Below are 25,975 nucleotides of genomic sequence, written 5' to 3' on the forward strand. Positions count from 1 at the left end.
AACCAGTAGTAACCAGACATGTTTTTGACAATAATAACCTGTGGCATATAAAACGTAACCAATAGAATCTACGTAACCAATAGTTACCTCTGTAACCAATAGTAACCATACATATTTTTGACAATAGTAATCTGTGGAATGTGAAATGTAACTAAGAGTAACAAGACATGTTTTTGACAGTTGGATGTACTTACACACAAATTTTTTTTTTCTGATTCAATCAGGAAATTAATTGATCCAATTAATTTTTTAATTGAAATGTCTTCATTCACAAAAATGATAGTATCAATTAAAAAATTAATTGACAGTCAATTAAAAAATTAATTGATTCAATTAAATATTTAATTGGTACTATTAATTTGTGGGATTGATTTTTATTTCAATTAAAAAATTTGTTGAATCAATTAAATTTTTAATTAAATATTTTTTAAAACTCAATTAAGATCTTTCTGTGTAGTAGTTTTATCATGCTTTTGAATTGACAAGTTGTGAGACTAAAATATAAAGACTTAAAAACCAATTGTGTGTATGTGTGTATTCATTTGGAAAATTAGATTGTTCTGGAATTCTAATAGTTTCAAAATCAGTACTGATTGTCTTTGAGCGGAATTAAGACACTATTCGAAATTTGAGCATGATAGGACTTTAACTGCGAGATGGACTTTACACACAAAAATACATATACAAACAGACAGATAGATAGACAGATAGACAAATTCTTCTACATTACATTCGGATTCATTTATTGCAGGGTCAGTATTGACAATTTCGGGTGTCCTATCCAATACCAAGATTGCGTTTATCCACCATTCCCTCACACTTCATTACTCATGTTTTCAATTTAATGCAAACGGTAGAATAACGTACAATTGCTGTGACACAACCAAACAAATATTCACACCAAAAAATGTTTTCTGATTCAATCAAGAAATTAATTGATCCAATTAATTTTTTAATTGATATGTCTTCAATCACGAAAATGATAGTATCAATCACAGTTTTAATTGGGCATAGAACAAATTCTTGATTAAACAATTAATTGATTTCATTAGCAAATTTCAATTAATTTTTTAATTGATTCAATTAAACATTTAATTGATGTTGATCGCAAAACTCAATTGTTTTTTATTAAAAAGAGGAACTATGTCCAATTACATTCTGAATTGGCTTAGAGTTTTTATTTGGATTAACAATTGGTTGTTTGAAATACATTTTTAATTAAAAATTAAAAAAATGCTAATCACTTTTTTAACTGACGTAGTCTTCCGAATTTGATTAAAAAGTTAATTGTATCAATTAATTTTTTAATTAAAAATTTTAAAATTTTCAATCATTGACTTAATTAAGTTATTGTTTCTATCTTTATTAAAAAGTTAATAGTATCAATTAATTTATTAATTGAAACATTTTCAATTTTCATTAACTTTTTAATTGAATATATTTTGGTGATATTTTTTTCTGTGTTAACACAGGAAAAAGTGTCTGATAAATAGAACTGTCCCGGCTGTACGTAATACTAATAAATGGATTCATGACCACTTACATGCCCAATGCGAAGGGGTGAAACAATCAATTCCTTGTCTTTATTATCAAACTCGACTTTAACAATACCGCTTTCAGACAATTGGAAATCATAAAATCCACTTCCCTGGGCCATTGGAATACGTTCACGTCTTCCCTTGGCCAAAAATATGCTGATGTGATCGGAGGGGAAGAATGTACTGTTGACAGTCATAAATCGTATCTCATTTTCAATAACAGGTGTGAAGATTTCCCCTGATCTGGGCTGCAAGCACAAAAGAGTTGAAATCATCGAATTCAATATTTCGCAACCGTTTACTTACATTTTTTATTCCAAATGGAGGTTCTTCAGCATGTATGTGATGTTTCCTTAAAACTAAATCGTCGTACTTTGTAACTATGCCCTTGATGCGGAAATTTTGCGCCACTTCATTGAGAGTTGTAACCAAAACATCTTTGCCAGGTAAACGTATGCCTTCAAGAAAATCTTCTTCAGCTACACGATGATGCATTATGGCACCACTGTGGTATCGTTGCTCTCCAGCGGCAAATTCCCAGTCGATGAACAGCGATGTTATATTCATGAGCTTACGATTTTTGGCATCTTGAACTTCTATTTCTATTTCAAATTTATCGTCGTGGTCCTTCAGCTGCAATAATGCATTTCTCATTTCCATAGGGCATGAAGACCGCAATTGTTCCGTTGTGTACAAATTCAAGAACCTTGGTTTAACGCAGTAAACTCGTGTTTCTATTTTTGATAGATACGGTTCGAAATTTGATGTCAACAAAGCATTGAAAATGTTGAAAGTGAGTGATGTTTCTCCCACTTGACGGCACAAAACAGTAAAGGCATACAAATTGTTCTGGGTGTCAAATTCAATCTCCGACACTCTGGCTATGCTATGATCGAAATCTGTGCCTTTTGTCAACTCAGCTTCCAGTGTGTAGATTCTCTGAGGACCATTGGTGTAGATAACGTTACGCGATGATCCAATAGGCAGGACAACATGATTTTCCAATGGGTTCAAAATAGCCAATGGCTCAAAGACACTAAGTGTAACCTCGTCTTTTAAAATCTTTTCCTGGAATCTGTAGGTAAGTTTCAGATGCGTCAGACCTATGGCAGTACTGCGCAAATGCACTACCTGGCAAGCATCGGGAGCCATCTCATCATTTGTAGTCGCAGAGGCTGCATTGTAGTCCACTTGAAATATTTGATTTGAAAATTCAAAATCGAACACAAGATTCTCGCACTTGGTGAGAGGCATTAGTGTGTTATTCACGTACGCGTAGATGGCCACATGTAACTGTACATAGTCCTTGAGAGCTGTTTCAAAGTTATATTTAATTATATCTAGTTTGACAGGTGGTACAAAATAAATATCGGCATGCCGTGTGATTTTTTGATTCTTAGAGAGGGCAACTTTAACGTGGGCATGGGCTGTCAGCAGTGTTCCTGTTGACGCATCATAGCTATCATAGCCACTCTTGGTACTCGATTCCCGTATAACAGTTGTAGCCAAACCATTCTGGTTAATGTGTAAAAGACGTGGATGCTGAGACATCCACAAGTAAGAACCATCACCGCCCTTGGCTTGGAATTGAATTTTTTGCGTTTTAATAACGTTGGGATCAAAAGGCAAAATTACCTTCGAGGGTATCAGGTACAACTCACTGTAGATTTGTAATTCAGCTTGAGCTGTCAACTAAAAACAGAAAGCGAGTTTTTATCATTTTGAGACTATGTGAAAAGCTAAAACAATATTTTCGCAAACCTCTTTAAAAGATCCAAATACGGGTGTGACACCTTCTCTAATTGCCTCACCGTACAAGCGGGAGCCATTTTTACTGCGCTTATGCACTAGGAAAAGTAATTCGTCCAATTCGGAGTTAACTGAATATCGAGAGCCCAACGTAATTTTATGGTCATCGCTGTAAAGGAATAAATGGAATGATGAAAATCCTATTTTAAGATATTTCTAGAATAAAAACAATGAAGTATAAAAATCAAATAGTTTAAAATTAACCGACTTTTTATTCTTCTTTTTAATTGATTCAAATTTATTCTTTGCCTACTTATTCTAGATATTAAATAAAAACAGTATATGAATAACAAGTGAAGTAGAGTAGTGCGTTATCCACATTCGCTGGGACGTTTTGATCATATCTCGGAATATGACCGACGCTTCTTAGGATGTTCAGTCTTAAAATTTGCGTAGTTTAGATCGTTGTTGTTATTTTACAATATTTTTAAAACAAACATTCCTATTCTGCCGTGCAAGAAAGTCACAAGCGCCAAAAATCGAAAATTGAGATAAGGCCAGATTCGGAACCGTGTATAAAATTCTGATTTTTGTGTTAAGCTTAAAAGCCAAATTTTTAACTGTAAATGTCTTTAAAATGTTAATCAAAATGGTCACATCTACCACTTCTAACGTGTTTACTACGTAAGAAAGTCTTATCTACCACTTGCTATGATAAAAAGTCACATTGACCAAATTTATTGGCCTTTAAGACATTTTTCCTTAGTATCTCCGATTTTATGTGCAATATAACGCTTTTGTCTTGTTTTTGATTATGTTTTTATTGATATGAAATAAATCTTTTATTTTTTATTTTTAATTTGTTATATACGAAACACAAAAAAAAAAATTTGTATGGGAGGTACCTTTGTAATTTTTGCAAAGTGTACACATGGTTGTTAAAAGCCAATGTGCAAAATTTCAGATCGCTAGGATGATCAAGAAGACCTTGAGTATTTCTACTGGTGGACAAAAAGTGATAGAATTCACAAGACACAACGGAAGAACATACTTAACAATACAGAAGAAGAAATATATACACCTAAAACGTAAAAAATTTTCAAACAGATAACCTAAAAACTGCGAAGAAAAATGTTATGCTATGAAAACAAGTATTAAGTTTCCGTATATTGGCCAAGTTTGTGCCCATATAAACTATTGGAATATAAGTAGTTAATACTCCACTTGTGTATAAAATACTTTAGAATTACACATCTAGTCGTTTTGAATGTATGAACTTTTTGTTATACTGTACAAATTGAAAATTTTTTTAAACGTTTGTTCGTTCTACAGGTTTTGTGCCCAGTCCGCATCCACAAAACCTATTAAGCCTTGGTTAAGGTCTTCATTGCTTCCAAGTTTAAGTTTCAAATCTCTGGAACCTTTAAGATACTTTAGCAATCTTTTTACTTCTGTCCAATCTTCTTCCATCGGTTGGCTCACATGTTGGCTCAGAATAGATACTCGTTTTCATAAACAACAAAGTGTTTCCTTATCGTCAACCGAAGCTGAATACATAGCCTTAGCAGAGGCAACACAAGAAGCCATTTGGCTGAGACGGCTTTTAACGGATTTTGGAATTCAAATCGAAACACCAACCGAAATATTTGAAGACAATCAGAGTTGCATAAAACTTGTTGAAAACGAAAAATTTAGCCGAAGAACTAAACACGTGTATATGAGTAGTAAAATTGAGATCGCAATCTATTTCATACCCTAAACAAGATACACATTCCAAGTAAGAAAAGTAAAAGTAAAAAATTGTGTATGGGTTGGAAGCAGATCTACGAGAACAATTTAGTTTTTCGACATTAATTACTTATACTGTTGTATAAGAGGGGGCTTAGCCCCCTCTAGAAAAAATATATATGATTAACCCCCATTTTCATAAAGCTCCGTTAATGTTCCGTTTACTAACCAACTTTTAAACCGTATTATGGACGAAGCTGTCATCTTGCATATATATTCCATATGCCAGTTAGGATCTTAACTGACGAAAATTTTTCAGTTAAAGTTAACTGGACAGAAGATATTTGCAATTTATTTTCTGTTAACTGGCAGTTAAAACCTAACGGAGCTACATGAAAATGGCCGTAAATAATATATGATTTTCCATTATATATTGTTACTGTAGTATAGATAGGGGGCTATATGTTAGCCCCCCTGGTTAAAAATGTCTAGATACTGCAATGTCAATCACAGATCTGATGCAATCATGAACAGACGCAGACTACACATAATCGATGTAGATCAATATAATTTTATTGTTTTTTATCTGCCAGAAAAAGGTGTGTCATAATTGAACTCCCTAATAATTGTTTATATATTTTCAATATTTGTTGACAATGGCATTGCTTTATTATTACATAATTAATGGCGCCATTATGAATAACGTAAAGGGAAAGCTACAAATACGTGTGGTGAACGTATGTATATTAGTAAAGAGATACTATTTTTACTTAAACTACTACTAGTAATATAATCGCTCTTAGTAGTATTCAATGATTTTTAATTTACAAGTCCTTACAAATGTATAAAATAGAAAAATCTGAACGCGATATTCCATCGTCGTCAGTAGGGTTGTCACCATTGATCCGTTTCATTTTTTGGTGGTTATTTTCAATGAGCAATTGTGGTAGTCGAAATAAAGGCAAGTGACTAAACCACTATATTTCATGAAATTTGATGTAGGGAGATTTTACCTATTGGAACAATCTGTGTAAAAATTTCAGCAAACTTTGTACCAGAAGTTTTAGTACTTAAAGCCTAGTACTACTGTTATACTCCATATAAAAAGCATTCGCGTAAAATTTTATTAAGGTTTATTTTTTATCGAAATCTACATTTTTTGGTTACAGTTACAACCAGGGCTGTGGAGTCGAGTCAATTTTGCTCGACTCCGACTCCAGAATTTCTTATTAGCCTCGACTCCGACTCCGGAGTCGACTCCAGGTGGTGTACCTAAATCTCATTTTAACAGTATTCCAATTGTAATTTTAAGGTGTAGTGTTCCAAAAATAGACCGATATGTCCTAAAGAACCCTAATTTTAAATTTAGATTTTGACTCGACGACAAATCTCAGCATTTTAGGGATGTAAAGAACCCTACATTTTAATATCAGGCTAATAAATTAAAATACGACACAAGACTATATAGCAGGATTCATAAAGTTGACACTTTTGTGTTTTTTTTTTGGTATATTTCGACTGCCAAAAGCACCGTGGCACGACCGCGAGCCATTTGGTACTTTTTCATCACAATTACTCTATATAGAGTTATTCTGCCCTAAATGTGGACGTTTCTCAGATATCAACTCAACTCAAATTATAAATAGCGGACATTGAAGAAATAGATATATTTCAAAATGAGGATATTTTAGTTTTTATTACAGGATGTCTACATTTTTGAGAGGAATACCACATTCATCCGCAAATGTGGAACTTGAAATGTGTTTTTTTTCGCCACACTGAGGAACAGAGTATTATAAGATAGTGTTTATGTTTGAAACGCCTAGAAGGAGACGAAATACACACATGGTGTCTTTAGCAATAATGTTTAGAGAATGTTTGCCATAGTTGGTAGAATTTCCAAATAAAATTTTGTAAAAATTTTCTATAGAAATAAAATGTTGACATTTTCTATAGAAATAATACTTTGACAAAATTTTCTATAGAAATAAAATTTTGTCAAAATTTTCTATAGGAATAAATTTTTTACAAAATTTTCTATAGAAATAAAATTTTTACAAAATTTTCTATAAAAATAATAATTTGACAAAATTTTCAATAGAAATAAAATTTTGACAACATTTACTATAGGAATAAAATTTTGTCAGAATTTTCTATAGAAATAAAACTTTGACAAAATGTTCTATAGAAATAAATTTTTGTAGATTTTTTTAGAAAATCTAATAAAAAATTCCAAATCGGTATAGATATTAATATACATATACTTTTACAATAGTCTTTAAATTTGATATTATGTAATTTTAGCACTTTTTGGCTTCGAGAAGTACATTTTTGATAGATTTTTAGTACTTTTTCGTCAACATCATTTATCATCCCCGCTATATAGAGCCCACATCAAATTATGGGTAGATAACAACAATCTCCAGAATATGTATTTATAATAACAAAAAATTTCAACAAATAATTAGGCTTTCAGAAGTTTAAGAAGTAAAATCCTGGTATTAATCTATATAGGCATTTTAGAAAAAAATAAATCTATATAAAAAAGAAAAATTCACAAAAATTAAAATGTCGGGCTAATCAGATAGAAAGTTTAGATGTTAAAAAATGTAATGTGTCGGATATAGAAAACAAACATAAACTGCCAAAAATTAGGACGGGCGGAATTTTAAATGACCACTACCATGCAACAGATGAAAGGAATAGCTGGACAGTTACGAATATTGTTTCTATAGAACTAAAATGGTGAAACATCGATTTATAAATGGCCTATCAGTTATGGGCATCAGAGGCCATTAATTTAATGTAAAGAATTTCGAGTGGATTTGATGAAACACACATTCTCCAAACGACCAGCTCAGATGGCACGTACAATTGATCAATTCAGCTCATATTCTAGTAAAACCTACTTTTTATATCACCGTGAAATTTCACCTATATAAATACACTTTGAATGGCCTGAAATCCATTACTTCGTTTTTCGTTGTTCGATTAAAAACCCTAATGGAATCTAATTTGTCGAAATATTTCTTTTGATAGAAAGTGTTTTCAAAGTTTGTTTAGCCGGAGTCGGAGTCGAGCAAAATTTCTACGACTCCAGCTCCGACTCCAGCAAAATCTTCAGACTCCGACTCCAAGACTCCGACTCCACAGCCCTTGTTACAACCGTAAGAAAATTACTTTTTGTTTACATTGTTTTCGCCATATAGGAGGAGTAAAAATGTTAATTTTAGCACAAATACTTGTTCATTTATAACAAAATTTACATATAATGAATACCCGAATAACAGATATACAAAAATTGGTTGTAGGTGTGTTCGTAAGCAAGCATCCTAAGCTTGCAAAGAACGCTATAGAAAATTGGGTGCATGTCCCAGAAATTGAGGGATTAATTAACTACAAAATTTAACACTTCACCAGAAAAATATATTTTTTTCGAGTATACAATTGAACGTAACCTTCGTCAGCCGAAATCGTCAACGTTCAAGAAGATGACTTTTTCAAACAGTGCACTTTTCAATTCCATGCACTTATTCCAAATCGGACAACGGCAATGAATTACTCGTTTCCCTTATTTTTCGCCGTATTAATATTCATCTCATCCTCCAATTCGGGGCATGTATGGGCATGAAATATAATGCAATAGAATTCATATTTTACTTCGAAATTCTTAAAAATACGTTTTTTCTACATTTGATTTTATGCCTTCAACTTATTTTTTTTCTGTTTCGTTTTTTTGCTGGAGAATTTGCATCGAATGCCGATCGTATCAACAATTTTTTATACGATAATGAATTCGTGTTTGGCCTAACAGATTCAGATTTTTTATATATTTTTTTTTTATATTTTGTACCCTTCATTGAGCAAAATCGTTCGCATATGGCACGAATAACGATTTAAAAACATAATCTAAAATTTTGGTGTATATTACAGCTTTGCAGGAGTACTAATCCCCCTCGGATTTCAATATTTATAATAAAATTCAAAGTTTTATGCAATATAACTACGAAGTACTTTGCAAATCTATCTGGAGAATTTTTTTCGACCTACGTAATTGGATGACAGTTATATTTTCTTCTTCTAAGGGGAATAAAATATATATCAACATAAAAAGAGTTAGAAGTCTGCTGACCTTGCATTTTGCGAATTCGTAAAACAGGGGATTTATTCATATTTATAAAATTCAATATTTATCAAAGCAATCCCGGCCGCAGTACACTTATGCCAAAGTGTTTTTCCAATTCTCGTAACAGTTAAAACCGGAATAGCCTTTAATGCGTTTGGCGTTTAATGACATCAATTGAGTTTTTTTTTGGAATGGTCGCTTGAGATAATGCAACAATTGACAGTTTTTCGATGTGGTCGCTTGAGTTATTTGAACTGGCAGTAGTCACAGGGAGTTAAAATTGTATTTAACTAATTCAAATGAAAGAACCAATATCGCAAATTTTATAAATAGGATGAATTCTTTTTAAAATGGTTGTTATTAGTTGATATTAACAATATTTGTTCTTTGAAAGGTTATTAACAGAAAATCCTTTGCATAAAAACGACTTTTGACTCCATTCATTTTACTATATGAAATTTAATACCAGGAGTTGTGTACGGGGTATGGATGCAAACGTCGATTGTCGAGTCACTAGATGCCCATGTTTTGGTATTCTTCTGATTCAACTACATATACATGTTTTCTTGTTATTCACAATAATAACCCAATAGTGCCCAGGATGCGTTATGAATAGCCTGAACTCATTTTATTACGAACCTTTTTTTATTATGCGCGTTCTTGGATGTCTCATAGCTTAAAAAGAAAATTGCACTTTATTTTGTATGGTTATCATACGTCTGTCCATGTATTTGTTGTTCACAGGATTCCGGTGGCAATTATTAACCGATTTTGATGAAATTTGGTACAGGGAGTTTTGTGGTCACAAGGACGAACGCTATTGAATTTGGAAGAAATCGGATCAAATTTAGATATAGCTCCCATATATATGTATCACCCGATTTCGACAAATGGGGTCACATTGCGCTTTTTTCAAACGGATCGTCACCAAATTTGGCAAAAGGTAATTTTTTCCATCGCCCTTTTGAAAAATTCGCCCCTAATAACCTTATGTTTGACCATACAGGCCTCATTTCTTACCTGTTCTTACTCAAATCTTGCACAAGGTAACCTTTTCTGGTATTAATCAAACCCGCAAAATATTATGCAAATTGGTTTAGATTTACATATAGCTTCCATATATATGCATCGCTCGATTTTCCCAAATTTGGCCATAGTACTCTTATTTATTAACCAATGTTACTCAAATTTCAAATTTTGATGTACTAGCCGATCGTACTTATACGTACTTGTAGCGCTTACATAAGAATATTGCTCGATTTTTACAAATTTGTATATATTACCCACACTAATTTAACGATTTTCTCTTTTTTAATAATTGGCTCAATATTAGTGGCATACTAACTCCGTAGGTGCAATATCAACACAGCCAGTGTTGCTAGAAGTAGGGGAAATTCCCTATATGTAGGGTTTTTCTAATATTTAGCGACTTGTAGGGACGTAGGGCCACAATGTAGGATATTTTCTCTCAACACAATTTGTAATAATTTTTACATTTTGGTGGCTCTAGAGGAGGAAATTAGAAGCCGGCAAGGCTTGATCTTTAACAATTTGTAGTAAACTTTATTCCTGTGGAAAATTTTGTCCACATTTTATTTCTATAGAATATTTTGTCAAAATTGTATTTCTATAGAATTTTTTTTTTTCAAAATATTATTTCTATAAAAAATTTTCTCAAAATTTAATTTAGTGGAATTTTTTCTCAAAATTTTATTTCTATAGAATTTATTGTCAAAATTTTATTTCTATAGAAAAATTTCTAACAAAAATTTGTTTATAGAAACTTTTTCCAAAATTTTATTTTTATAGAGATTTAACAAAAAAAGATTACTAATTTGGGTAGAATTCTACCAACTGTGGCAACCGTGGTGGTAATACAAATTTATATTCTAAGTTATATACGTTGCATATTCATGTTTTAAGATAATAAAGTATTTAGAACCATTTTTGTTTTGTAAAATTTTTTAAATTTAACGAAAAATATAGTAGGGAAAATTGTTTGGGAATGTATGGGAAAGTAGGGAACTTTTTTGTCCTTGTAGGGTAAACTGAACATTTTCCGTGGCAACATTGACTGAGCTATAGTCAGATTGACACAAAGGACCCATAGACATTTACCCCTTAATTTTCTTAAATATGCAACTGCGGTTTATCTCCCAGACCTATATGTTACCCCACAAATGCTTATGATTACTAATTCTGTAATGGTGGTTTAGGGTATGATATAGTCGGCCCCGCCTGACTTTCTACTTTACTTACTTGTTCTATATCTACATGCAATACATCATGCAAAATATGTTTTCAAGTGCATAAATATGGAATGTACGAGTAGGTATTCCGCATCCAAACCGAACATAATAATGCAAACAACCCTAAATTATTTCCTAATTCTCTTAGTTTTCTTAAAATCTTCAACCCTTAATTAAAATAGGCGACCTCACGACTCACGATGTGATTATCAAATAAAAATTATGTATTAATTGGCACCAATGGCAAATTCAATGCCTTCACTAACTCTGTTTAAGCAAAATGTATATTCTGAATGAGACGCCATATCTACCAATTTCAAATTCATGATTTACTCACTGGGTATACAAATCAACAGCTATTTCATGTTTCTCTCCCTCGACGGTTATCCAATTGTTGTGCGGTAATAAACTGATCCCTAGCTTTTTCGGATTGGCAACAGTGAGGCGAGCACTTGGTACGGCATTCCTCATTGCTTCTTTATCTCCACTGTTGCCACTATCTTCATTACGGACATTTCGATCACGCAATACAACCATAGTGGTACCGGCTTTAAGACCAGTTGCAGCTACACCTTTCATATTGGCCACCGAATTATCCTCGATTTCGAGAAAGTATTGATTGTTGAGTGATATCTCTTGCAAGCGACCCGTTTTTAATTGTAGTATGCGGAAATTAACAGTATCTCCAGGCAGAACATATACGTCAGAGGGTTCCAGTATGATGTTAGCTAAAACATTAATGTACACGACAATAGATTGGACATAACTATATTCCGGATAGGGGAGATTAACGGTAACCTACAATTAAAAAATCTTTATAAGTCGAAGTCACGTTTTCTTTGTTATTTCACATACCTTTGCTGTGCCAGTATTAATACCCTCCAATAAAACCATGAAACCCTTGAGACCTTGAGCCTCAAATTTCTCAAGCGATTTTGGCACCTCATGGTAGGGACTCTCGGTGAATGTCAAAAATCGTAGTGCCGATGACCAGTCTTTACTGTCTTTATTCAATGATGATATGACCCAATTGAATTCCACACCCTCCAGTGTAGTAAAAATATTTCCTTGAGTATCTTCGGCATGAAGAACAAATGTCTCTGGAGCTTCCTCCAAAAACAATTGACGTGTAGTGGTCTCCACTCCAAGCCTGTCTATTACATCCAAAATAACATCACAACGTAAAGAGTCACCAGTAGCAGTGTTTTCAGCCAAAACAATGGCAGTGTTGCGTCTACGCTCCCTTGTCAAAACGGTGACAGTGGCCTCATAGGAGCATTCATTATCGGCGTCTTCATACAATGGCGTTATTAGTATTAAATCTTGTCGGGAAGATGTCCTGCAATTGTAAAAATAAAAATCAGAATTTCTTGGGTTTTTAATCTGCAAATTGAAAACAATATAATTCTTTCAAAAGAATAACAATATCGGTATTTGATTTTGTTTGTGAAGACCGTCATTGAATCTTGGAAATCGGAAATAACAAATAATCATTGTATCTAAATTCGATACTTGATACATTTTATACGTTTGGGAGCATTATCACATGGCAATATGGAAAACCGCGTCTCTTCACTACAACGCCAATCTCAAAGGTTACAAAAACTTACCATTTGTAGCATCCCTTTTCGCTCACTTGTAGTGTGAAATTAATGGAAATTTTATCAAAAATTGGTAGCAGAACGCGTGGGAAGTTCAACTTGGTAGCCTCTATACTATTTTGGGCGTTTATAGTTAATAGAATTAACAACTTAAATATTGCTAATTTATCCATTGTACGCGCGTTGTGGGCTCCTCATGCAATCGTTATACGATTGACGTTTCGCACGTTATACAGTTTGACAATTGCCAATACCGGCAGAGTTGTTTCATTTAGTAGTATGTAACCCAACACACGTTGTTGAATCGAAAAACGAGTTAAAAGGTGCTATGAACACAACGTAAGCGGTACATGTGGTTATTACCCTGCCAGAATTTCAAAATTCGATTTTAATGCGCTTAAGGCCGGTATGCACCTCTAGCAAAAAATTTCATTCCCATAAGAAATGCATTGCTATTTATGCTAACGAAATTTTCGGTAGCGTTCAATTTCGTAAGCTGATACCCTGCCAACATTTTTTGAATTTGGGGACTCTTTTGAGAATCCCCACTACGTCGAAAACAATCATATACGACATCAATGATTGCCGTCACTATTGAGAAGTTGTACCACGCCAAGTTACTACAAAAATGTTTCGCATGAGTGCAATTATTAGGTGCCTTTATAGATCAATTTAGAACGACGCCAATAAGGGACCCTCCAAACAATCAGAAAAAGTGCATTTTAAGATAGTTGTAAAAGAATCATTGTGGTCGAGTAAAACACGTTTGTTTAGATATTTATTAATTTGATTAAACATTTACAAATTCTTAAAAATATAACATTTATACCACTATCACATTACATTTAACATAATTTTTGGCATTAATGATGATGTTGAGTTACAAGTAGCGAGTTACATGTTGCTGCGTCTATCAACCAGTGTTTTTATTCCATGGAGGCAGCGTGTCTGTAAAATATCTGAAAAACAATCACTTTATTCCATTTGGAAAATCACCAAATTGTTCACCAATATACCTTTCACAATTTTAAGCGTATAATCTATGTTTTCAGAACTTTATTTTCGTTTTTATTTAATTAAAATATAACAAGCTGGTTGCGCTTGGCGTTTCACAAAAAAATGGCTTTTTTAACAGTAGGGATGGCAAATTACTTGCATGTACTTTTTGATGTACCTTTTCATGATGGTTGAAGTGACATTTACGAGTCTGTGGTAACGATGAGGTTGAAATGGAACTTTGAAATGCTGGCAGGGTAAAGTTCTGAAAACATAGATATTACGCTTAAAATTGTGAAAGGTATATGGTGAACAATTTTCGACTTTCCAAATAGTATAAAGTGATCGTTTTTCAAATATTTTTCCAGGCACGCTGTCTCCATGGAAAATAAACAAACTGGCTGATAGACGCTGCAATATCCCTGCCAACATTTTTTGAATTTGGGGGCGCTTCTGAGAATCCCCAGTACGTCGAAAACAATCATATACGATATCAAAAACTCGTCGGAAAAGCGCCGTCACTATTGAGAAGTTGTACCACGCCAAGTTACTACAAAAAGGTTTCGCATGAGTGCAATTATTAGGTGCCTTTATAGATCAATTTAGAACGACGCCAATAAGAGACCCTCCAAACAATCAGAAAAAGCACATTTTAAGATAGTGGTAAAAGAATCATTGTGGTCGAGTAAAACACGTTTGTTTAGATATTTATTAATTTGATTAATCATTTACAAATTCTTAAAAATATAACATTTATACCACTATCACATCACATTTAACATAATTTTTTGCATTAATGATGATGTAGAGTTACAAGTAGTGAGTTACATGTTGCAGCGTCTATCAGCTAGTGTTTTTATTCGATGGAGGCAGCGTGTCTGTAAAATATTTGAAAAACAATCACTTTATTCCATTTGGAAAATCAAAAATTGTTCACCAATATACCTTTCACAATTTTAAGCGTAAAATCTATGTTTTCAGAACTTTATTTTCGTTTTTATTTAAATAAAATATAACAAGCTGGTTGCGCTTGGCGTTTCACAAAAAATAAAATGGCTTTTGTAAAAGTAGTGATGGCAAAATACATGTATGAAGTACATTTTGTACTTTATGATATGCTGCCCCCCATCACAGTAGGATGGTTGTAGTGACATTTACGAGTCTGTGGTAGCGATGAAGATGAAATGGAACTTTGAAATGCTGGCAGGGATGTAACTTGCTACTTAAAACTCAACATCATTATTTTATTAATGCAAAAAATTATGTTAAATGTGATGAGATAAACCGAAATATGTTATATTTATAAGAAATTATAAATGTTTAATCAAATCAATAAACATCTACACAATCGTGTTTTACTTGACCACAATGATTCTTCTACAATTATCTTAAAATGCACTTTTTCTGATAGTTTGCAGGGGTTCTTATTGGCGTCCTTCGAAATTGATCTAAATAGGCACCTAATAATTGCACTGATGAGAAACTTTTTCGTAGTAACTTGGCGTGGTACAACTTCTCAATAGTGACGGCGCTTTTCCGACGAGTTTTTGATGTCGTATATGATTGTTTTCGACGTAGTGGGGATTCTCAGAAGCGTCCCCAAATTCAAAAAATGTTGGCAGGGTGTAAAGCGCATTATATTGTATTTAAATAAAAATGATAATGAAGTGCTAAAAACATAGTTATTTCGCTTAAAATTGTGAAAGGTATATTGGTGAACAATTTTTGACTTTCCAAATGGAATAAAGTGATAGTTTTTCAAATATTTTTCCAGACACGCTGCCTCCATTGGGAATAAAAGCACTGGCTGATAGACGCTACAACATGTAACTTGCAACTTGTAACTCAACATCAATCTTTTATTAATGCATAAAAATATGTTAAATGTGATGTGATAGTCGTATAAATGTTATATTTATGAGAATTTATAAATGTTTAATAAAATTAATAATCATCTAAAAAATCGGGTTTTACTTGACCACAATCATTCTTTTAAACTAACTTAAATTTCACTTTTTCTGATTGTTTGAAGGGGCTCTTATTGGCGTCGTTCTAAATTTATTAAAAAAGGCACCTAATAATTGCACTCATGCGATACTTTTTTGTAGTAACTTGGCGTGGTACAGCTTCTCAATAGTGACGGCGCTTTTCCGAGGAGTTTTGGATATCGTATACGACTGTTTTCGACGTAGTGGGGATTCTCAGAAGCGCCACTAAATTCAAAAAATGTTGGCGGGGTATTGTTACAAGAGCCATTTTATATTTTGTGAAACACCAAGCGCAACTAGCTTCTTATATTTTATTTAAATAAAATCGATAATGAACCACTGAAAACATCCCTGCCAACATTTTTGGAATTTGACGACACTTCTGAGAATCTCCACCACGTCGAAAACAATCGTATACGATATCAAAAACTCGTCGGAAAAGCGCCGTCACTATTGAGAAGTTGTACCACGCAAAAGTTACTACAAAAAGGTTTCGCATGAGTGCAATTATTAGGTGCCTTTATAGATCAATTTAGAACGACGCCAATAAGGGACCCTCCAAACAATCAGAAAAAGTGAATTTTAAGATAGTTGTAAAAGAATCATTGTGGTCGAGTAAAACACGTTTGTTTAGATATTTATTAATTTGTGTAAACATTTACAAATTCTTAAAAATATAACATTTATACCACTATCACATTACATTTTAAATAATTTTTGGCATTAATGATGATGTTGAGTTACAAGTAGCGAGTTACATGTTGCAGCGTCTATCAACTAGTGTTTTTATTTGATGGAAGCAGCATGTCTGTAAAATATCTGAAAAACAATCACTTTATTCCATTTGGAAAATCAAAAATTGTTCACCAATATACCTTTCGCAATTTTAAGCGTATAATCTATGTTTTCAGAACTTTATTTTCGTTTTTATTTAATTAAAATATAACAAGCTGGTTGCGCTTGGCGTTTCACAAAAAATAAAATCGTAGTAGGGATGGCAAAATACTTTCATGTACTTTTTGATGTACCTTTTCATGATGGTTGAAGTGACATTTACGAGTCTGTGGTAACGATGAGGATGAAATGGAACTTTGAAATGCTGGCAGGGATAGTAATTTCGCTTAAAATTGTAAAAGGTATATTGGTGAACAATTTTTGACTTTCCAAATGGAATAAAGTGATTGTTTTCAGATATTTTAAAGACACGCTGCCTCCATCGAGAATAAAAACACTGGCTGATAGACGGTGCAACATGTAACTTGCCACATCATTCTGTTATGCGCTTTACAGATATCAGTTATTCCGGACGGAATGTCGGTGTTTGTAAAGAAACTTATAGTTTGTCGGATCGATACGACTTGTCGGCGATGACTAAATAATCGGTGAATGTGTTATCGATCCCATAAACATGCAGCAGTATCGATTATGCCTTCGGACTTAACTTATAATGTGAACAATATATGGGATATGTTCGACACGAGGACTGTCGTCCGGAATAACTGATAGTCTGTAAAGCGCATAAAGCGCATAAGTCTGCAAGGCCCATAAGTAGACCAAAGCCGATTTTACATTAATTAATTTGTTGACCGTATGTATGAGAAGAAGAAGATCCCTTATTTGTTTTGCATCTGCAAAAATTGTGACAGTGAGTAAACAATTGCAATTGGAAAAAATTACAAAGATGTTTATTTATTTAACTATAAGAAAAAAAAAAAACAAATACCTTAAGAGTTGTATGCAGTCACCTTAGGACCAATATTGAATATTTATCAGGGGATTTTATTGCTTGTAGTCTGGATAGATTTTGAAAACTAGTCTCCTAGTCTCATTTATTGATAAAAAGGCAATCGCAGTAATTTGGCAAATTCTCCTCAAAAATATTGATATCAACAATGTCAATTTCAATAAGTATCCGGTGTTCTACTTAGAGTGTACCAAATCTATCTCAGCAACAGAGTATTAACTTTTAGCTTCCTGTAAATAATTCCAGAATAACTACAATGATTTCTACAATAGTATATTAAATGCTTGGTTGTCAGTGGTTACTTCATGCATTCTTTTAAAGACGTTTCCGGAACTTGTTTCATTGGCCATGAAATTACACTCATATCCTTTTACTCCTTTCAATAAACCTATCGCCAATTCTACTCAATACTCTAGAGACGCTGAAAGATAACTGTCTAATACTGATGCTCCATCCATGCAAAATGGAACCCATTAGGAGCATTAGGAGTTTGCGTATTTCGAGTTAAATTAGACAACAACCTTGAACGCGTGCAAAAGGCGTCTCTCTTCATTCAGACTTACATACCGGTCTCAACAATAAAAACTTGTTGAATAAGGACAGGAAACGCCCCATTAGCCAAATATGTATCTTCTTTAATAAATCCAGGATCTCCGACAATGTGGACAATGTAGTATAACAATGGACTGAATAGTCTAAGTTAGCTTGACAATAAATCGGGCTGCCATTTTAACCTAACCTGGTCCGGACTGATATAGTTCCGATACCGCTTCAAAATTTAAATGAAATGAAAAAAATAATAATTCATTTCTGCAATAAATATATAATCATAAAATCAGGCTGCAAATAAATCCATCAAATAAAATAAATAGGGGAAAAACTCCAAAAACTCCTTAACTGTTGTAATATTACTTTAAGAATAAACTGATTTCCATCGTGATTTGGGCTAGGTTAGGTATAGTGGCAGCCAGATATTTCGGGCTCGATTAGACTATTCAGTCCATTGTGATGCCACAGTGATGAACTTCGCTCTTATCATTGAGTGCTGCCCCGATTCAATGTTTAGGAACTCTTTTTTTTAATAGCCGAGTCCGAACGGCATTCCATATTGCGATGAAACTACTTAGAGAATCTTTGAAACAACCTGCGCTGGAAAAGTTTTTGTTTTGTTTTTGGTTCAAACTGGAATTGAATCCATGGCCCTCTAGTATATAAGGCGGGCATGCTAATCATTGCTCCCCTGGAGAAACAGAAAAAACGGTAAAGCAATGCAATAACTGAATTTTTTATATATTTCTTGTTTAGTTAACAAAAACTGGGTGCATACATATTGAAATAGTACACAAATGTTATCAAATAGTGATTCGGAAAACACTGAAAATGAGGATAAATCATCGAAATCAAAAAAATTCTATCCGAAGAAAATGGATAAAGTCAAGGAAATGCAGGTGGAACATTTGCACGAGTATATCGAAAGTCTTCATTGTTTAATCAAACAGTACGAAAAGAAACTTAAAAAGTACAAAGATAAAATTCGAAAATTGGTGTGTAAAACAACTCAAATATGCATATCGATCATATAGAATTATACTACTTATATTTTCAGAAACAGAATGAAGATAACGACGATGCTCTCTCAAATCATAGTAGATCGCAGGCAGAAACACAAAGCAATTCCAAAGATAATCAGGAAACAAATGAGGCAAATGGATGTAAGTTTTCTTCTTTTTTATTTTTATGTATCATAAATTCTACAATTAACAAGTCTTAATAATAAACCACTGATTATTATTTGGTACGGCTAGCAACAGCTGCCACTAGTGCTGCACCTCTTCCGGAGCCATCTTCAGAAAGCATCAAATCAAATTTGATGGTATTTTTGACCAACTTCTTCATTGTCGATCTCATGTATGAGTCAAATTTTGGATGAAAACGATATACAGAACCGTCAACGCCAACAACGACTTTTGATTCCTTAATCCTATTTATTAGACCACTCAGTCCTACTGCGGCTAAATTAGCTGCTCTTCTTGAAACACATTGGCAGATGTAGCGTAATGTCTGACAATCTTCTATCGAGGCTTTATTTATTCCAAATAGTTGTTTAATAATTTCTCTTATTTTCCTGCAATCGGGAAAGGCGTCGCCTTCAATATCAGATATCATGCTTGTCTCGAAACAAGAGCTTTCCGATATTCTTTGTATATATTCATTTTTGTTCTTCGCCAAAACAAATATCAGATTGTTTTTCAGAGCACCGATAAGAATGAGGCGTACCAACTCACCCAAATACATTCCTAAAATGAAAGGAATGTACATTTTAGTATATAATATAAAATGTTAATGTTATGCCATGACGAGAATCACACTGGAAGGAAACGCTCACAAAAGACGGTGAGCGTAAGTAAAATTGCATTAGCTTTCTCAAAATCAAAAATACACAGCAAAATAAATAAAAATATATAGCATATGTGAAATTTATTATTTCCGTTGGAAATTTCTAAAAAGTGGTACAAAAAGTAGCATTTGCAATAAAAAAGTGTCACACTTTTTCATAAAGAAAAAACAACCGATATCATTGTTTTTTTATAGAATTGTAAAAAAAAACATTTTTTTTTTTTAATTTTGATCCTTAAACCTAAACATCATTTCACTTTCATTTTATTTAAAACCATTCCTTGATTTAATATACAGAAGAACTTGATAAATCGGGCCATATATATTATATAAAATTTGATTTGTCTTTTGAGGCGGAACATCCATTGAGAATATTATAGGACAAAAGGGAATATTGTTCACAAATATAGTATTCGATTGGTGTATTTGATTATTTGTTAAGACACCGATCATATCCGCAATTTATCGGTATATTGCATCCAAATGTTTTTATACAAATTAATACAGCACAAATTAATATAATTAAAAACTAGCACAATAAGACGAAAAGAGATACAAACATTTAAAATGTATCATATTTATTGGCACAATAAAAAAGTGGCACAAAAGTATAACCGCTTGAAAAAAGTGGCAAATTTGCCCATTGATAACAAGTCTAAAAGTAATAGATTTTTGGCAAGTTTGTCTGTATGTAGTGAATTAATTTTGTTATTACTTTTGTTATAGTCATTTATAGGTAATGAAATTTTGCTATAGGTACGTCTTCATTTAATGGAAGTTCGCTTCTTATAATGATCGATGATCGTGTGAACAGTCGGTGGTAGATATTTAGTAACTGACGTGAGTATCATGTGTAACAAAGGCCCACATGACACGTGTTACCTATTTACCACGTGAAGCGAACCGATGGATCATCATTATCCATTACTCGATCCACGATTCGAATCCCTGTACTAGCTATACTCAAGAATACACCCAATCGACCTGCCAAAAAATTCAATGTGGACACCTCCATTAAAGACAGACGAGAAATGTCCTTATTTGTCAGTTTTTAGTCCTTGTTTGATGACACGAATCCCAGGGGCTAACACAGCAGCCCTCACTGCAGTCGGATAAGATACCGGCGTCTACACGAGGAGTATCTTCTCTTCTACAGGTCTGTGATAGATAGGAGAGCTTTCAATACAAAAAAAAAAACAGTTGGTTTTTTAGAACGATGTGGTGTAATATACAAAACTCTTCTCGATTGAGTGTCTTGATTTTTGTGGAAGGCTTGTGTCAATTTTTAAGCGTATTGCATTAGCAAATGTTTTTGGAATAATGGTAAAAATGTACATTCCTATATGTAACAGCACACAAAAAATATTTTTTGATTTTAGATGAATATTTTTTAAAACGCAATCAAGACTTTAATTGGAAAAATGTTCGTGAATTTTTTTTAGGTGAGGTATCACAATGGACTGATTTGTCTAAGAGCGATTCTTTAACCTACACAAAAAAAAATAATTTTTGAATTCAATCACGAAACTAATTGATCCAATTAATTTTTAATTGAACTGTCTTCAATCACAGGAATAATAGTATCAATCACCTAAGTCAATTAAAAATTAATTGATCCAATTAAAAAATTAATTCTTGTGAATGATTTTTGTTTTAATTGAAAAAATTAGTGAATCAATTCAATTTGTAATTGAATATTTTTCAATTCAAATTTTAATTAGAATTATTTTTGTGAAATTTTTTTCTGTGTAACCTATCCTGAGGACCGGGGAACTGCGAAGCAGATATGTTAGCAAGGCTAGGAACTACCTTACATATTCCAGGGGAACTAGAATCTGTTGGTATGCATCTGGCCACCTGCAAGCTCTTACTGCGTGAGAAGGCTGTTATGATGGCCAATGTTCGATGGGAGAATTGCAATTGTTGTAACGACACCAAGCAAATATGGCCCCACTTAAACCACACACTAGATATGCTAGTGTTTTCAAGACGTCAGATATCACTCCTGACATCTGCTATAACGGGTCGCTGCCTGATAGGCGAATTTGCAAAAACTATAGGTGCGAAGTATAATGACTATTGTATAAGCTGTCATGATGTGGAGGAAAAGGAATCAATTAAAACCTCTTGTGTGAGTATCCTGCTTTTTGTGTAAGGCGTAAGCGAATTTTAGGAGCATATAGTTTAGATTACTGGCGGACCTGGAAAACGTTAACTTAAGCAGTTTGTTAATGTTTTTGGAGCAATCTGGTAGGTTCCACAAAAATAAATAATAGAAAAGGTTCAGTGGTTAAGACTAGAAGTGCCCATATGTAATAGGTACTTTTAGTTAAATGTGGTATCACAATGGACTGAATAGTCTAAGTGAGCCTGAAATTTAGTCGGGCTGCCACTTTAACCTAGCCTAACCATCCTGAGGACCTATAACATTAACAACTACATACCGAGTACAACAATCATATATTTAAGGGGACAAGTGTTTTACTAGGTTAGGTTAGGTATAGTGGCTGCCCGATGTATCAGCCTCACTTACACTATTCAGTCCATTGTTATACCACAGTGATGAACTTCTCTGTTATCTCTGAGTGCTGCCCGATTCCATGTTAAGCTCAATGACAAGGGATCTCCTTTTTGTAGCCGAGTCCGAACGGCGTTCCACATTGCATGGAAACAACTTAGAGAAGCTTTGAAACACTCAGAAATGTCACTAGCATGACTGAGGTGGGATAATCCACCGCTGAAAAACTTTTTGGTGTTCGGTCGAAGCAGGGATCGAATCCACGACTTGTGTATTCAAGGCGGGCATGCTAACCATTGCACCACGGTGGCTCCCAAGTCTTTTACTAAATACCAAAATATTAATAACGCCCATTTCGAACTACTATAGCCTTATAAAATTTCTCTAAGGGATGCTTCAGTCCCAGCTATAGGAAGGAGGTACATTTAATTTGATGGAAATACAATCGAACTAGTATGTTTCTGGGATGTAAATACATATATCAATACACACCGTCGATAACTTAGTGTAGTAGTAGTCTGGACTCATTTTTATACGATAACAGAAAAAAGGTTTTGTCTGATTCAATTGATCCAATTAATTTTGTATTTGAGATATCTTTAATTACGAAAATTATAGTTTCAATCAAAGTTTTAATTGGGCACCAAAAAAATACGTGATACAAAAAGTAATTGATATCATGAGCAAACTTCAATTAATTTTTTAATGGATTCAAATAAAAACACAATTGACGTTGATTGCAAAACTCAGTTAATTTTTTTTTAACGAAACTATTTTCAATCACTTTCTTAACTGACTGCATACAAGCCCCTATGGTCAGCCGTTGTGTCTGCTCTTATCTTAAACGGCGTTTATACCAATCATGTTTTGGTGTTTGCTATGTTATCCCTTTATAAACATTTTTAAACGAATCGTTTTCTTCATATTAGATAGATGCTAAATACAAGTTTTCGTCAAAAACTTGTTAGCGGTAGAAAGTAAACAGCTCTTGTTGAAATATGCTTCCACTAAACATTATCTGTTCAAAATATATGTTAAATTATTGAAATTAATTTCTTTGGAAAAAATAATTAACGTCTTTACTACCTTATGATGGACTCTATGTTCGAGTTTTCCACCAAAACTTCAAATTAAAATTGCAAAACTACACATGAAAATAATTACAATATAATATAACCTTCGTCAAACTTGGATGGAAAAGTTTCAGTGCATTGACTCCGTAATTGTTAGTCTTTGAATTAATTGCTTCAAAAACGTAACAGTGGAAATGAACATACCCAGCAAAAAAAATTGGAAGGGACTTTAAAAGCACCCCCAAAAATGTCCTCCCTTAGATGATACATTTAAAAAAATGGCCCCACAATGCCATCCGAACTGCATCATTAAACTATGAAATGTTTTAAGTCGATATCTTGTGTAGTTCGGAAGTTAGCTAGATTTGAAGAGAAGGCGGGACGTACATGCTTTTTCACCAAGACAATGTTAATATACCAACTTGTGAGCCATCGTGGTGCGATGGTTTGCATGTCAAACACCAAAAAAATTTTAGCGGTGGATTATCCCCTTTTCAGTAATGCTGGTGACATTTTTGAAAGTTTCTAAGTGGTTTCACCGCAATATGGAACGCCGTTCTGGCTCGGCTATAAAAATGAGGTCCCTTGTTATTGAGCTAAACATAGAATCGGCCAGCACTTAGTGATGGTATAAAAAGGATGACATTCAGAGGCATACTAACCAGATATCATTTTCTCAAAAAGTTGAGATCCAGCATTAAGAGAATTATTATCGATGTCACGATCATATTCAGTGCGTATGAAATCTAACGAGCCACTGTCTCCAAAAGCGCCCCACTCTGTGTTAATGAGCACATATTTATTGTTGGTTTTAAATTCTTCTTCCAGAAGGGCGACCTCCTCAACACGTTCCACATAGCATGCATTGCAGCCGGTACCAATTATAACTCCAATGCGACATTCAGGATTACGATGGGCACAAGACATCAGAGTACCTGTAGTATCATTTAAGATTGCCATTACGTGAATTTCCAAACCACCATGGCGTTCAATCGCCTCCTTTAACAGACGTCCAACATCTTCCTGTTCAACACCCGAACATTGGAAACCTTTCGTCCATCGCACCAATTTAGCTTTGGTTAGACCAAGTTGTATACAAGGAAATGAGAATGTGAATCCCAGTGGCAAATATTCGCCACCAACTTTATGTGCCTCCACAAACGTTGCTAAGCATTGTGCAATATGATCAAAGAGTTCTTCACCGGGCCCTAGCATTATTTCTTTGGGCACTGCATAGATCTCCGATTCAACCACAGCCTCATGGTGTCCCTTTAATGTGACCAATAGAACACGAAAATTCGTTCCTCCCAAATCCAAGGCAAGATATTTTCCAATTTCATTTCCGGTGGGTAGGTCTTGGACATATGTTACATAGCATCTGGTATCAGCTTGGCTGTGTGTATCTTTGGCCAATCCTTTAGATATTTCAATACAGAAGCGTTTGTAGATTTCCTGTAACTGTGAATCGGTCAACGCAAAGGGTTTCAGGAATTCCATTAGACGTTCATCATGCATTGTGTTAAGTGGTAGTGTTGTTTGCGCAATTTTTGGTATGAGGAGGTTTGTCCTTATTGACTATAATGTTTTGACTTTGATCCTTAGTTTATTGACTGGGCCAACCCTTTTCTATCACTATCAAATTTCAACTAAATGTACTTGGTAATAATTTCCCTCTAATATTATTAACTGGAGGATTAAATGCTTTTGCGATGACGTTCTGTACCGATTTGATTGCTGGACGATAGTGTCTAGGTGAAATAGACGACATATGCCTTGGTATGAATTAAACTTTAGTTGCTTTTTAATTTTTTGCAAACAATTAATTGTTTTTTCTATTATGCCGCCCGTTCATCTGTCAAAGCTGATTTCTTTGATAAGACTTTAGATTTGAATTGTTTACTTTCTTACATTTAGAAGGTGTTATTGTTTTATAACTATAGGTGTTATATTTTATTGCATTTTGTGTTTTTATCAAATAATTCAATTTTGCTAGGAAAGCATATAAATACGTATGTATACATACCTTTAATGAACACAATAATGAGAGTTCTGTAGGTAGATAGCATGATAATGTTGTGATAAATATCCACGATATTCGAAGAAGTACACCTTCAAAAAGATTACCTGTGGCATACATTTTAATAATTTGCACAAACAAAATATTTGTTTGAGCATTCAAACATAATGTATTTCACTCGAAAATTCTTACAAGAAAATATGTCATAAAAACTCGATTTAGGAAAAAATAAAAGTCACATTTTATAGGTT

At 33.6% G+C, this 25,975-nt stretch overlaps 3 protein-coding genes and 3 long non-coding RNA genes across 9 annotated transcripts in view; 2 read left to right on the forward strand and 4 right to left on the reverse strand.

Annotated features, from left to right (window-relative positions):
* Gp210 (nucleoporin 210) overlaps window positions 1-13,201 on the reverse strand; it is a 280,949-nt gene extending 267,748 nt beyond the window's left edge. The window contains exons 1-6 of the mRNA XM_075309079.1: window positions 13,001-13,201; window positions 12,246-12,729; window positions 11,728-12,188; window positions 3,300-3,456; window positions 1,845-3,230; window positions 1,544-1,786 (exon numbers count right to left, since the gene is read on the reverse strand). Coding sequence (XP_075165194.1) covers window positions 1,544-1,786; window positions 1,845-3,230; window positions 3,300-3,456; window positions 11,728-12,188; window positions 12,246-12,729; window positions 13,001-13,164 — 2,895 coding nt within the window. The 5' untranslated portion in view covers window positions 13,165-13,201. The remainder of the gene's footprint in view (window positions 1-1,543; window positions 1,787-1,844; window positions 3,231-3,299; window positions 3,457-11,727; window positions 12,189-12,245; window positions 12,730-13,000) is intronic.
* A 555-nt stretch (window positions 13,202-13,756) lies between these two features.
* Window positions 13,757-14,242, reverse strand: LOC142241491 (uncharacterized). The gene is made up of 2 exons (XR_012723655.1): window positions 14,008-14,242; window positions 13,757-13,950 (listed from the first exon to the last, which is right to left on the reverse strand). It is a non-coding gene; the product is annotated as an uncharacterized LOC142241491 (long non-coding RNA).
* Window positions 14,243-15,627: 1,385 nt separating this feature from the next.
* Window positions 15,628-15,950, forward strand: LOC142241744 (uncharacterized). The gene is made up of 2 exons (XR_012723787.1): window positions 15,628-15,693; window positions 15,762-15,950. It is a non-coding gene; the product is annotated as an uncharacterized LOC142241744 (long non-coding RNA).
* Window positions 15,951-16,580: 630 nt separating this feature from the next.
* Window positions 16,581-17,076, reverse strand: LOC142240701 (uncharacterized). The gene is made up of 2 exons (XR_012723357.1): window positions 16,851-17,076; window positions 16,581-16,794 (listed from the first exon to the last, which is right to left on the reverse strand). It is a non-coding gene; the product is annotated as an uncharacterized LOC142240701 (long non-coding RNA).
* Window positions 17,077-17,501: 425 nt separating this feature from the next.
* The window catches only part of LOC142241136 (angiogenic factor with G patch and FHA domains 1), a 52,217-nt gene continuing 43,743 nt past the window's right edge, over window positions 17,502-25,975 (forward strand). For 3 of the 4 annotated variants that reach the window (XM_075312884.1, XM_075312881.1, XM_075312883.1), the window contains exons 1-3: window positions 17,502-17,620; window positions 19,025-19,263; window positions 19,326-19,431. In XM_075312884.1, coding sequence (XP_075168999.1) covers window positions 19,066-19,263; window positions 19,326-19,431 — 304 coding nt within the window. In that variant the 5' untranslated portion in view covers window positions 17,502-17,620; window positions 19,025-19,065. The remainder of the gene's footprint in view (window positions 17,621-19,024; window positions 19,264-19,325; window positions 19,432-25,975) is intronic. The other variant, XM_075312882.1, reaches the window with a different exon arrangement.
* Window positions 19,433-25,457, reverse strand: Hex-C (Hexokinase C). The gene is made up of 2 exons (XM_075312887.1): window positions 24,370-25,457; window positions 19,433-20,016 (listed from the first exon to the last, which is right to left on the reverse strand). The coding sequence occupies exons 1-2, from the start codon at window positions 25,220-25,222 to the stop codon at window positions 19,508-19,510; spliced, it is 1,362 nt and encodes a 453-aa protein (XP_075169002.1). The 5' UTR covers window positions 25,223-25,457; the 3' UTR covers window positions 19,433-19,507.

The sequence above is a fragment of the Haematobia irritans genome, chromosome 5 (genome assembly GCF_050003625.1).
Source record: "Haematobia irritans isolate KBUSLIRL chromosome 5, ASM5000362v1, whole genome shotgun sequence".
In the NCBI taxonomy this organism is placed as follows: domain Eukaryota; kingdom Metazoa; phylum Arthropoda; class Insecta; order Diptera; family Muscidae; genus Haematobia; species Haematobia irritans.

Bases quoted from the DNA above. Each gene is read 5' to 3' on its own strand.
- Hex-C (XM_075312887.1), bottom strand. From the start codon at position 25,222: ATGCATGATGAACGTCTAATGGAATTCCTGAAACCCTTTGCGTTGACC. The intron at 20,017-24,369 runs GTTAGTATGCCT...CTTTCATTTTAG, and splicing joins TTTTGAGAAAATGATATCTG to GAATGTATTTGGGTGAGTTG.